This window comes from Myiozetetes cayanensis, unplaced genomic scaffold (assembly GCF_022539395.1).
Source record: "Myiozetetes cayanensis isolate MyiCay16 unplaced genomic scaffold, myiCay2020 scf20-37, whole genome shotgun sequence".
Classification (NCBI taxonomy): domain Eukaryota; kingdom Metazoa; phylum Chordata; class Aves; order Passeriformes; family Tyrannidae; genus Myiozetetes; species Myiozetetes cayanensis.
This window is the reverse complement of record NW_026087412.1, coordinates 12,297,815-12,310,434: the sequence shown is the minus strand read 5'-3', so window position 1 is coordinate 12,310,434 and position 12,620 is coordinate 12,297,815. Positions and strand designations below refer to the sequence as shown.

The window sequence follows — 12,620 nt, the reverse complement described above, 5'->3', positions numbered from 1 at the left end:
TACAGTCATTCATGCACCTTTGGCACATTTGTGGGGGTGCTTACGGTATATATAGCCATAACTTGGAATGTGGTTGTGATTAATGGGCTGGGGTAGGTGGAAGAGTGTGTATAAACAAGGAAATGGCTTTCAAGAAGAGACATTGATTTTGTATTTATAAAAATAACACACATTTTGTTACCTTTTTTTTCTTTTTAGACATAATGACAAGTTATCCTTGGAAGGGGTGAAAATTGGTAATGACTTTCCCCTGCGTCTCTTGAAGTAGCATATATCAGACTAAAGAATTGTTTCTTTTTTAGGTCTCTTACACTACTGAATTATGTATGTTTATTGTTTCTCTATGTACAAATGATTTGGATAGTGAAAACATTGATGTTCTTGATTTTATAACATGAATATGTAAATGTAAGGCATAAATAGTATTTGTGGGTCATAGTTTTCTGACTTTGAATTGTGTGAAATTTAAGGATGAAAGGCCAATTAGAAATTTCCTTTTACAATTACTATTAACTCCATTTACACTGCTAAATTTTCTTGAAGTAATTGTTCAACACACTGCTTTTAAGAGTTTAATCTGTTTTATGGATGTCCTTTTATCTGTAAAATAGTGCAATAGACAGAAGAAGCTTTGCTTGACCAACATCATGTTCCAGAACTTCACTTTGGGAAATTGGATAGATTTATATAGTTCCAAACTGTTTGGCCAGGAAGCATGATGCCTTTGATTCTGACATAATGTGGAAGGAGCTGGTTATTTGCCTCCTTACATAACATATTTGTTTTTTCATTAAACATTCTGATAAGGTCTTATTAAAGGACCATGTATTATTTACGGTGTTTTGTACGAAAATGAACTGAAGGGAAACTTCTCTCAGCTTAGGGCACTTGCAGAATAACAGCCTTTCTGTGCTAGGGAGGAAAAAAAAAATAAAATAATGAGGAAAAGCGTGACATACTCCTGTCAGAACAGGAGACTGCTTAAGGCACAGAGAAAGAATGAAAAAAGGAGAAAGGGCACAGAGAGGGTTCGTTTCTCCTCCTTCTTGCTCGTTCTTGCTCTGTGCCATGTGGGCTCCTTTGGTTGGTGGTTTCAGGTGTTTGTTGGTTTTTGGTTGGTGGTTTGTTTTTTTTTTTTTTTGGAGGGTTTTTTTGGGATTGAGAAATCTGGGCCGTTCTAGTAGATGAGTCCATGATAAACTGCAAAACCATGGATGTTTCCTAAGCCAAACCCAATTCCTGTTTTGTAAGTTTGTGCATGATTGTTTTGGTATTGATTATTGAGTTCTGAATACATTGGTTTTCTTGCATTGACTCCTTTTGAGAAAGAAAAATTGCATAGTAACTGATTCTGCTGGAAAATTTTCAGTTTTGCACGAAGAAGACTTAGTGGATCTAAATCAGTCTCTGAGGCTTGTGTGGGTGCAGGTATGTGTGTGCACATGTACAATGAAAAGGAGATTTTTTGTTTTTTTTTTTTAATACAGCACCTGAGTTGCAGTGACATGTTTTGATTCTGTTTCCAGTTAAGCAGGGACTATTATTTGTTTTTAGGGGTAGATCTTATATCAAATCAGTTATGCTGTTGATGAAATAGACTACTCTTGAATGTGCATTATCTGGTTGTTGTTGTTAATGTTAAACTCTGGGTCTAAGACGTGTTTTTGTGGAAATTAGATATCCTATTAAAATAGGTGATGTTAAAATCTTCTGCAGAGTCCTTTTAAAAGGAGCCCCTTCAAAACCTCAGGTGGTGCTTTGAGGTTTGACCTTCTTTCCTGAAGAATTAATATTTAATTAATTTGTCAAATTCTAATTAAAAATAGTGGTATCTTCTGTTATACTTGAGTTGTATCTAAGGAAAAAAAAAAGACCTGTAATATAGGACCTCAAGGACAAGCTGTAATATAAATTATTTGATTTGCAGGTCACATCCTACTTTATTACATAAAGACTAACTAGATCTACTAATGAATAATTATTACTCCATAAAATAAAGGGAGGGGGGAAGAAAAAGCTGGCAAGAGTGGAATACTAATTTGAGGTATCATTCTCGAAGTAAAAAGTAAACATTAAATTCTGAAAATTGCAAATGTAATTTTTTCCATGTAACCTGATAGGGCAGTCCTTGATAATAGATTGACTAGCTGTCAAATAAATTTGTAATTTTAGATGAGATGGGCTTTAGACCAATTTTAAGATAGTCTTTATCCAGGGCTGCTCCCCTCCCCCCCAGTAAAGTAGACACAGTGTGCCACAGAATTTTGTTTCATTCCCAGTGTTTCTGCTGCAGTGGTTACACAGCTCTTGCACAGTTTCGCTGTAATGCTTTTGTAGGCTCCTCTGGGCAACTAGATAGTGAATGAAATGTAGGTATAAAATTAATTTGTATTTTAAAAATGCTCGTTTGCTGTAGCACTGTGTATTTGCTTGGAATCCTCTTGGCTAGCCAAGATTCTTTCCCTTTCCTACTTTGTGCTTCATACTTTTGTTCTTAGAAGGGGAAAGCCCTTTTTATGTCAGGTGTGAGTCCTGGGAGGGGAAAAAAAAGAAGTGTGTGAGTGTGTCTGTGTGCGTGCAGAATCATAACAGGCGTTCAGTCCCAGCTGGGCAATGACACTAATTGCCCAGATCTCATGGATGCCTGTGATGCAGCGCTCTCACTTTCTCTCCTTCCCTATCCTCTCCAGGGATTTTTAAAATGCAGTATTTGAATTTTGGTGAGTGGTAAAGACCCTGCCCTAGGACCCATTTGACAAATGAGAAGCTGTGCAGCATCAGCACCAGCCGACTGAGCCTCACTGAGTGTCTCTCTCTCTCTCTCTCCTAGTCAGCAGCTACTGTTGTGAGACAAGCTTCAGCTCTCTCTGTCATTGAGGAAGTTCCATTTGCTCATCAATAGGCTGCAGGCTGTGTCTTCTTTTTTTCCTCTCGGTGAAAAACCCGTAGTTTAAATCTACCAAGTTGCCTTAGCTGACAAACGAATGTAGGGGCTTAGCGCTGGGGAGGAAAAGGCAGCCGAGAAACACTGTTTCCGATTTAAATAATCAGAAGAAGAAGAAGAAGAAAAAAAAAAAAAAGAGGGTAGTGACAAGATAGGGCAAACGTGCTTGCATGCAAGCCCCCTCACTTGTTCTACGTAGACTTCAGAGCAACACCATGCAGCATCCCCTTACGGGTGCAACCTGCGTGGCACTGCCGAATGTGGGCATGTGTCCCCAGCTCTCCTGTGCCTTGACTTTTATGTACTTACAGCAGGTAAGTTTGCTTAACTTTTCCCTTTCCTGTAGTGCCTGCTTTGTCAGCGTCGTTTGGGGGATTTGTAATCGGGGAGGTATTTTCTGTGTGAAGAGAGTGTATAAATGTCTCCCACTGTGTGGAGCGAATGTTGTGCCTGCACTTAAGAATGTGAGAGTGAGTAGATAATATGTTTTAACAGGACATCGAGCCTTTGCGTATATTTCTGGGGGGGGGTTGGTGTGATGTGGGTTTTTTTTGGTTTGTTTTCATTTTTTGCAACGACTCTATTGATGCTGTTTATAGATATTTAACACGGTACTTTGGCTACGTTTGTCGTGGATACTGTAGCAGAGTTTCAGCCATAAAGGACTGCTCTTTATTCACTTGCAGGCATAAATTATACTTCTAATGTAAATGTGCCCAATGGCAATTTTGTTTAAGCCTTCTTTGAAGCCAGGAATTTTAAGTCTGTGTTGAAACATGCTGCTGATGAAAACCAAGCTGATTTTTAGGTTTAAAAAAAAAAAAGAAAAAATTATTTATAAAGCTGTATCTATGCAGAATTAATACTTCTGTCACTGAAGTATATTGGATTGGGTTTAAAACAGTGTTTGGGTAGCAGCAAAACAATGCCAAATTCAAGTTCCTTTTTAATTAATTATTTTTATAAATTTAATTTCATTTTTGCTTATAGGGTCTTTTTTTAAGTATTTGCCCCCTTAAATATGAACGAACATAGATATATATATATATATATATATAACACGATATATATAACAGGAAATAACTGGATCATAACGTTATTTTGAAATTAGTATTTTGAAATCATCTTTGTATTCTACTCCTCTATTTTATAACTGAGTCCACCATTACAGAGTCATCTAGTAAGTGTGTAGAGCCAAGACAGAAATATGTTATCATGCAAAAATGACTAATCCTGTTTATTCTGTTACTTCTGTTGAAACTTGAAGGGGAAAAAATTCTTGTGCCTACTGTTACAAATAGGGACATTTCTTCCAAGTTGCTTTACAATAGTTTATGTGCATATTGACTTCCTTGAGGCAGTCTCTAACTTTATTTCTGTATTTACAAATGCCTGAAAGATGTTTTACGGTATTTCTTTTTTTTCCTGAAGATCAGATAAAATAGATTTAGAGCTTGTTTTGATTTCAGAACATTTGTTTTCTATTACTGCTGAAAGAACAAAACTCCAATATTTTGAGGTTATAAACCCTTCTGTAGCTATTTTTTTTCTCGTATAGTGTAGTATAAACCCTTTCTGACTTCCAGCATGGGAGTGCATAATAAAAGATTCTTGCATACGCCCTGGATTATACATGTATGTGGGAGGCATTCATATGTCTGCAATTAAAGTTTGCATCAGATAAATAAGATGTATTTGAATTGAAATTTAAATAATTTGCATGCCATAACTAAAATGCACGTTCTTGGTAGTTCTCTATTCTGGATATGTTTTGGAAATGACATTTATGGATCAGCTTTAATGAGCCAGTGTGACTTGTGCACTTAGTGGTTATGTATAAAATGTACTCCTGTGTTTTGCTGGATCTGTTCTTTTGAGTTTGTCAAACAACAATTTGTATGTTGAAGAAAGAGCCTTTGAAAGGAAAAATGGGAACTAAGGTGAGAGGTCAACATGGCCACACAAGGAGCAGATAAAGGATAACACAAGGATGGGGTTGGGTGCTATAATAACCTTCCTCGGTGAGCTATTGCAGTATCATTATGCAAACACATCTATGGCATGGCACTGCTTTAAGGTGTAAGAAACTGTGCAACTCTAATGAACACTTTAAAACAGTGAATTCAACTGCATCTCCTCCATTCGGGAGAAAGATGAGAAGTGATTGCTAATGCACTTTACAAAGCGCTGTATCTCGCGGATAATTTTTAACTCTTTAAGTGGATTAACTGCCACACTCAAAGTATTTTTTTTTTTAAAGTGTTCGCTTTCTCATCTTAATCTTATCGTCGGTTTAGAATCATTCTGCCTCTACTAATCACAATGATAGGATAGGTTAAAAAGTCTTCTAACTTTGTGATGAAAATTTGTGGCAGGTTCAAAATTCTCTGCTTGTTGCTTCTTTGGGTTGCTGGCTTGACGTTTTAGTTATTCTGAATTCCTAGAGAGTCAGATAATCATCTTCCTGATTCAGATATAATCTATTATTTTATGTATTTGGTTAAGTATTTCTTTAGAAGCAGTGTTACTTTATCTCAGAATCATTCAGGCAGGTAGGACTCAGTTGACATTACCTGCAAAGCTATAACATAATGTGGTTCTGCATTTAAACAGTAGAGGATAAGAAGTACCTCATATTTTTGAAAAACATTAATAAACTTTTACCATGATAGTCTACTTGGGTTACTTTTCTCTTTTTTTTCTATATCTGATAATTTATAGCAAACCCACAGAAATACCTCTTTTGTATGTTGAGTGCAAATATCACTATTTCAGTGAAACTGTAAATGTTTTTCCCACTCTATCAAGTTGTCTATCGATCTTGAATACAGGTAACCTAAAAGCTTTATGTGGCAACTCAATAACTGGTGAATCCCCCCTGCCTGTGGAACTTGTTACCAGCAGTATATAGACATTATGTGAAGCTATCAAGTATTTTTTTTTCCTCTAAAAATTGCACTTCAGCTATGTCTGCTCACTTGCACCTCAATTAAAATGAACTCAGACATCTATATTAGAACAAGGCTCTCAGTTGTTAAACTTTATCACCTATTTAGAATTTATGAAAAGAATTATTCTTATTTTTGTGTGTACCTGCTAAATACACCAGTATTCTGTCATGTATAAGTTTTATAATTGGATCTATGTCTTTCCTGAAAGACTGCAAAAGGCATTACGTTCTTCTCAAGATGGGCAAGCCAGACTCTCTGTCAGTAAATATTTATTTATCCTCATAGCCGTGAGGAGGGTGGTTTTCTGTGGAGCTGCATTAGTCTTAGGGGAAAATCTGTGTTTTAGTAGTCATTTAAAATTGACCATTATTTACCTACAAAATTCAACATTGCTTGGTCAGTTTGTTTGGTATGAATGGATAAATTGTTTTCCACGGTGTACCACAGGAGTGCTCAACTACTTTTTCCAGGGTTAGAAACTTTAATATTTGCTCTGATATCTTCCAGTTTACACATGTATATACTGTTTTAAGAGCTCAGTGTGGAACTGAATTTTTTTTAAAACAATTTGTGCCTACAGTAGGCTTTACCTAAAAAGATTTTGAGTTTAACTGTTGAAAATAAAGTTGAAAATTAGTAAAGAACAGAGGCCTAGGTCATGTTGTAGGTTAACTGAAGAATGTTGATGATTTAGTAAAGCTTTTTGAAATGGTCTGAAATTATTTGGACCTTCTGTTTTTAAGATGCTTCCAACTATAGAAATCCAGAGTGAGTTTTCAAACAACATGAAAAACAAAATGACTGTGCTGGTGGCAGCAAAGAACAGAAGGAGAATGTCTGGGCTCGAGTTGGAAGTTTTCACTGCGTCATTATGAGGACAGGGTGAACTGGGAAAAGTGGAGAAGCGTTTGGGTTTGAATTTTCCCCGGTGTCAATATTTAAAGAGACAGGAAAAGGGAACTTGGGTTTGTAGTGCACCCTGTCTCTTGGTATGATTTTATGGTATTAGAAACAGCTGAATGCATCTATTTTCTCTTCTTTTTCTTAATATGACACATGAATGCAAAAAACCAATTTCTAACTGCAAACTTCCATCGAATGCTGGCACGAAGTAATTTTTGCAGCAAAATGTTGACCACTTTAAATTGGGATTTAGCTTATATTAGTGGAACTTAGTTCTGTTAATTAGTGTTATCCTATGATATATGTTTTTTCTGGACATAGGGTTATTTAGTTGGTATTTTCTGAGTAAAGTAACAAAATGAACTGTTGTTTTGAAACATCCCATAATATTCCGTGTCACAGTGTACAGTGCTGCTGTCATTATTTTCAAATTGGTAATTTTTTTTTCTGTTTAATGATGATAGATGTGCTTTGTTTTAAATAGTGAAGTGGTTTGTACAAAGGGTAATTCCTCTTAAATGGAGCAATTGCTCATAGTGGACATTCACAGATCGAAAACAATTGAACTGAAACTTCAATATCAACCTTTTCTGTCTTTAACAAAGTAGTTCATGGTACAGCTCTCATATCAATGATGAAAGGAATCCACCATGAAAACAAAGCAAAAACCAACAAACTCTCCTTCTCTACCCCAACTATTCCATTACTGCTTACATGGTAAATTAGTGTAATTTTATTTGGGCCTTAAGCATTACGACTATGGAGAAAAGCTGAATTCCCCGCTCAGTTACTTATGTCATGCTCCTGGATCTCATGATTTATAGGAGTCTGAAAGACTTTTTATCACATTCTTTCTTCATGGCTTAATTCAACGTTGATTTATTTGGTAGCATTTTCAATTGATGCAGTCAATAGTGTCAATAATGGAATAAGGATTAGAGCAGATTATCTTTGTGCTAGAATTGTGTAAAGAATTGAAATGGATGAACAATTCAAACAATTCCTGGATACAGTTTAACTTCTTTATAGAACACAAGCACATCAATTGCTGAATGCCACCATTGCAGTTATAGTTTTAGGTATCTGGTTTGTGCATTTAATACTTCAGCAAGTCTTCAAAGGTTCAGGCATATTAGCTGGATTCAATAACTGATGCTTATGATGACACTGTTTAATCATGAGAACACTGCCTTTCTTTACCTTGTCCATTTATAGTACTCATTCACTCTGTAGCTCTCCTGTAAAATCAGTTAATCTGACTTTTAGCTCGTGAAAATTTTAAGCATCTGTTGGAGTCTTTGCACAATTTTGTTCCTCTGTCTGTTATTTCATGGCAATTTTTGTGTGAGAACATACAACCTCTGCTTATGACTGCATGAGTGAAAAGAAGTCCACGGTACTAATGCTCACTCACCATCTGTTTCTCTTACAGCTGGGCCTTGAATAATTGTCCAGTAGCTGATGGACTGAGGGTAGGCAATCTTTTCAAGGGTTTCTGATTCATTTAACCAGCTCTGCTGCCCCAAGAGAAACATAATGCTTGTTTATTCATATGTGTAGGGTAAAAGCCTGTACTCTGTCAGAGAAATTACAATGCCCTGTTAAAACAAAAAAGGAACTACCACGCTACAAACAGTATCCCGTGGGTGCGTTTGTTCCTCAGGGGGCAGTGTGGCACTCTTAGGGAATTTTAGTGTATGAATGAAACAGACCTCAAAAAGGTGGGAGTGTAGCTGTTGCATCCAGAAGTACTGTTAATGCGGACTTAAGGAACGATGTCTTGATGGGCTTTTTGTCTTGTTTGGGGTAAATAAGTTCGTTTGGTGTTCGCCAATACACTTCAACACCGGTATTTGAGATTTCACCTGTGATTCAAGACCACTTTGCATGTTTACGTATCTTTTGTCTCACAAGAGCTGCTTTGTTGTTTTCCAGAGGCTAATGAGAAGTGGCTTAGGGATCAAGTGCTGTAGCAGTTCTCATTCTGAATAAGAGCTAGTTTGGGGCATTTAACCACAGCGTTGTCAAACAAGGTCAGCCTCTTTCGAGAGGAGGTGCTTTAGTTAAGTACTCCCTTCTTTAAATGGGAGGGGGGAACAACCGAAAAAAAAAAAACCCAACCCCAAACATAAAAACCCCTCAACGAACCAGAAGAATCAGCTGAGAAGGTTACTTGCTGCTTTGGAATATAAGAGCACGAGCAGTTGCAGAGAAGCTTCCATGTGGCAGAAGCGGGTGAATATTTTTGGCTTAGAATAATTGATTTTATAACTGGGCTCTTTGAACCTTTGCAAACACTTCAGGTGAAAAGTGATGGCTGGATTTTCTGTTGGGAACTATTCGTAAGTTGTCCCTATTCACTGATATTTGCTTAATATGTATATGGGTGGTTATTTTCTGAAAAAAATTATGTGGTTTGGTATTTCATGCCAAGGAAAGCGTGTGGTGGTTGTTATGTAAGCAGGGGTTTTTCTCAGGGCAGCCAGTAGATATTTCAGTTTGTGTAGATTTTTTTTTGACCATAGTCACGCAAATCTGGAGTATGAAGCAGTTTCTTTTCCAATGTGTTTATTTCTGAGTTGCTAAATAAGTACTATAATCATGTTAATATGAATTCTGCTTAAAATATTTTTGAGGCATTTAATAGGTTAGCATAAATGAAAGTGATAAAAATTGTGACACTGGAATTTATCACCTTGCTTTAGAGAGTTAGAATAATGTTAGTGGAAAGGAGAAGTCAACACCCTCTAAGAATCCTTCAAGCTTTCCTGCCTTTTAAAGGTGTATGTGCGATTGATTTATCAGTTTTAAAGTGTGATGTGTAGTGCAAGAGCTCTCCTGAGAACCTGCTGTCATTTCTTTGCTAGCATTGCTCATTTACCTCTGAGTCGCCTGGTGCAGCGCCATTGACTTCTTTTACATTTTGCTTCCCCTCCTACTCTGTCAGTGCAGCAGCCCAGTGAATTTAATTAGAGAAAATAGCATATCTAATGTCTATAGTATCCTGAGCAGTTGTAGTTGGGCCTTTGGTCTTTTGCACTATAGCAGGCTCCAGCTGTGGAGAGATCTCACAGTGTTTTGATCCTGCTCTTTCTCGTTGTGTTGAACACAGGCAGAATCAAAATTAGACACTGTAGTAAGAACTGAGGCGTTCAGTGAATTATTTTTTTGTTCACAGTGAGTCACTGATTTTTACTTTTTCCTCCAGATATGGAAAGAAAGAGTGTGGTACTTCAGAACTGAAACACTTAAGATGTTCGGATGCGCATGAATAAGAATGCAACTGCTTTCATCTTAGACCATCTTTAAAGTTACCTTTTAACCCTTTATATCAAAATGCACCAGAAATTGTTGCTCTTGCTAACTATAACACCCTGAATATGCTTTTTTTTTTTGTAACAGTGCACAAATTCCATACTACCATATATATATATATATGGTTTGTGTATATACTTTTAATATGTCTTGCCTCAGTGCCTTACTGACTTACACTAACATTTATTATCATTAAGTAGTTTTGAAGACTGCTTCTTTGATTTTGCTTCTCACAGCCTCTTTTTTATAGCTATCTTCATTACCCCTACTGTGGACAGTAGGTCTTCTATACGTTAAATAGTTCATTATAGATGTTGATGGTAGGCCTGAAGCTTAATTCACAAAAAAGGAAAGATAAGTTTTTAAATATAAACTTACGGTTTCATAATGGCACCATCTTTCACAAGGCAGTGTGAAATTAAAGTAATTCTTTGAAATGTTTCAGCAAGCATTATAAAGGGAGGCAAAAAACTGTTAAAAGTTCTCCCTGACAGCAAGATCTTGATGAAATAGTGTGAAAATTTGGGGGTGAAAAGAAGTTAGGCAGTCCATATATTCAGTGAGTGTCTCCTCCTTTCTTAAGCCTTTTCCCTTGTCATGTATTAGTCCTCTCTCTGGGATGTTACATGGCTGCATGGCTCAATTAATGCTCTGTGGCAGGAGGAGGAAAAAAATGTCTCTGTCTTGTCAGAAGCAAAGTTATTTACTTTCAAAAGCTGACAGAATAGCACTGCAGGGGCTTCATTTATTTCCGTTCAGAATGTCATTATTGTGTAATGCAGAGGGACTTCTGCATGCATTGCAGGCTTATTCTTGTAATCTTCAGTCTGCTGGATGGCTGCAGAAGTGTAAAATGGCCCACTGGAATGTTTCCCTCTTCTGACTTCAGCTTGTTCACTTTTGCAAAACTGAATTCCAAGTGTCTTAAATATTTACTGCTTAGACGGTGATAAATTCGTTTGTCGGTGGTGCTGATCCTGGATACATTTGGAATCCTGCTCTGGCCCAGCTGCAAGACTGATTGTATCCTTAGTTACCTTTATAGTGTGTGTCATTGTCTCTGATGGGTAGCATATGGCTGGAGACTGCTTTTTCAACATTACTCTGTCTGTCACACTCTTTCATTTTCCCAAGTCTAGCCCCAAAAGGAATATTTTAGTGCAGAGTGTTTTATAAAGATTACTTGCTATTTCATTTCAAAGTTTGGAGAAACATTCAACTTTGTTGTTGTTGTATTGCACGTACTTCAGAGGCAAGATAAATGGCTTTGATGTTCCCTACCCAAGTTCAGTGTGTGTTGCTGCAAAAACACAGGAGCATGCAGAAACTGCAATTCCAAGAGTTTTGGCTTCTTTTTTTCCTTTCCCATTGCTACCATCTCTTCCAGCTCTACTCACAATGCCAGGCTTGGCACGTGCATGTGAAATTGCCTGTTGCTCCGTGGAAAGCTTTTTGGTACACCTAAAGTAAAAACACTGAAACAGCAAAGTTCAGGAGTTCCTCGTGCCCAGACATTGCCCTTCTTGCTGCCTGCTCTTAAAAATAAATAAATAAATGCTCCAATGGAAAATTACTTCATTTGGAGAGGAGTCACCTTCTTAGTGATAGTTGATTTATTATTTTTTAAAGGGGAACACCCCCTTTCAGTAGATTTTTTTTTTTTTAATTTCTTTTTCAGTACAGACTGGTAAACTAAAAATTATTAAAATAATGAATTTATTTTTAGATTTTATTTGAACACGACCTCTCTTTAAATGAAGGGAAAAAGATTCTACTTCTAAATGGGCTTGCTTGCTTCTTTCCTGCTTTTCTCTTCCTTTTATTTGCAGACATAAAATCCAATAAATTTCTATTGCAGTTGCTGGGCTTGGGGGAGAAAAAGGAGAGGAAAAGTACAAAGCTATTGGGAAGCGTCAAACACGGAGGATGATGAAGTACATTTCATAGCAGCCAATTCCAAGCCCAAAATCCCTGTTGTGCAGGAAGGCTTTCCAGCTCACACAGGAAATTCAGCCATTGCACGGCATAGTATTAATGATTTATACACCCCACACCACTGCTTTTGTTCACTGGCACAGCCAGGTTGTGTTAATAAAGGAATTTCAGGGAAAAGGGTCCCGGCATGCTGAGTTGTTTTGCTCAATGCAGTGGATGCTGCCTTCATAAATCAAAGGAATTTAGTGCTTTACAACCTTTCAGAGCTGCTGAGGGTGGTTGGTTTTTTCTTTTTTTAATCTGATTCACCTAGGAATATTTTCATTTCTTTTCTATAAAGAATGAATGAACTGCTGGATGAGATCTATCTCAGCTGTTTTAGGGTTGATTGGTTTGCTTCACAGTGGCATTATACTTCCATTTGTTTTCCATTTGGATTTATGCTTTATGGTGTTGTCTATGGAAAGGGAGTAGCACGGTTTTATTAGCATAAAGAGATGCAGATCACATTATATTCCCTCTTGTTTCTTACAAATAAATAAATGAAATATAAAGGCAAAATATGTTTGCAG

At 36.9% G+C, this 12,620-nt stretch overlaps 1 protein-coding gene across 26 annotated transcripts in view; it reads left to right on the top strand.

The window, feature by feature from the left end:
• Positions 1 to 12,620, top strand: part of RBFOX1 (RNA binding fox-1 homolog 1) — a 1,102,859-nt gene that overhangs the window by 843,506 nt on the left and 246,733 nt on the right. The window contains exons 1-2 of one of the 26 annotated variants that reach the window (XM_050317483.1): positions 2,615 to 2,720; positions 2,831 to 3,258. The exons of 22 other annotated variants lie outside the window; for them this stretch is intronic. In XM_050317483.1, the coding sequence (XP_050173440.1) occupies positions 3,115 to 3,258 (144 nt within the window). In that variant the 5' untranslated portion in view covers positions 2,615 to 2,720; positions 2,831 to 3,114. Of the gene's footprint in view, positions 1 to 2,614; positions 3,259 to 12,620 lie in introns of those variants that run through there. 3 more of the 26 variants (XM_050317491.1, XM_050317482.1, XM_050317489.1) reach the window with 3 other exon arrangements.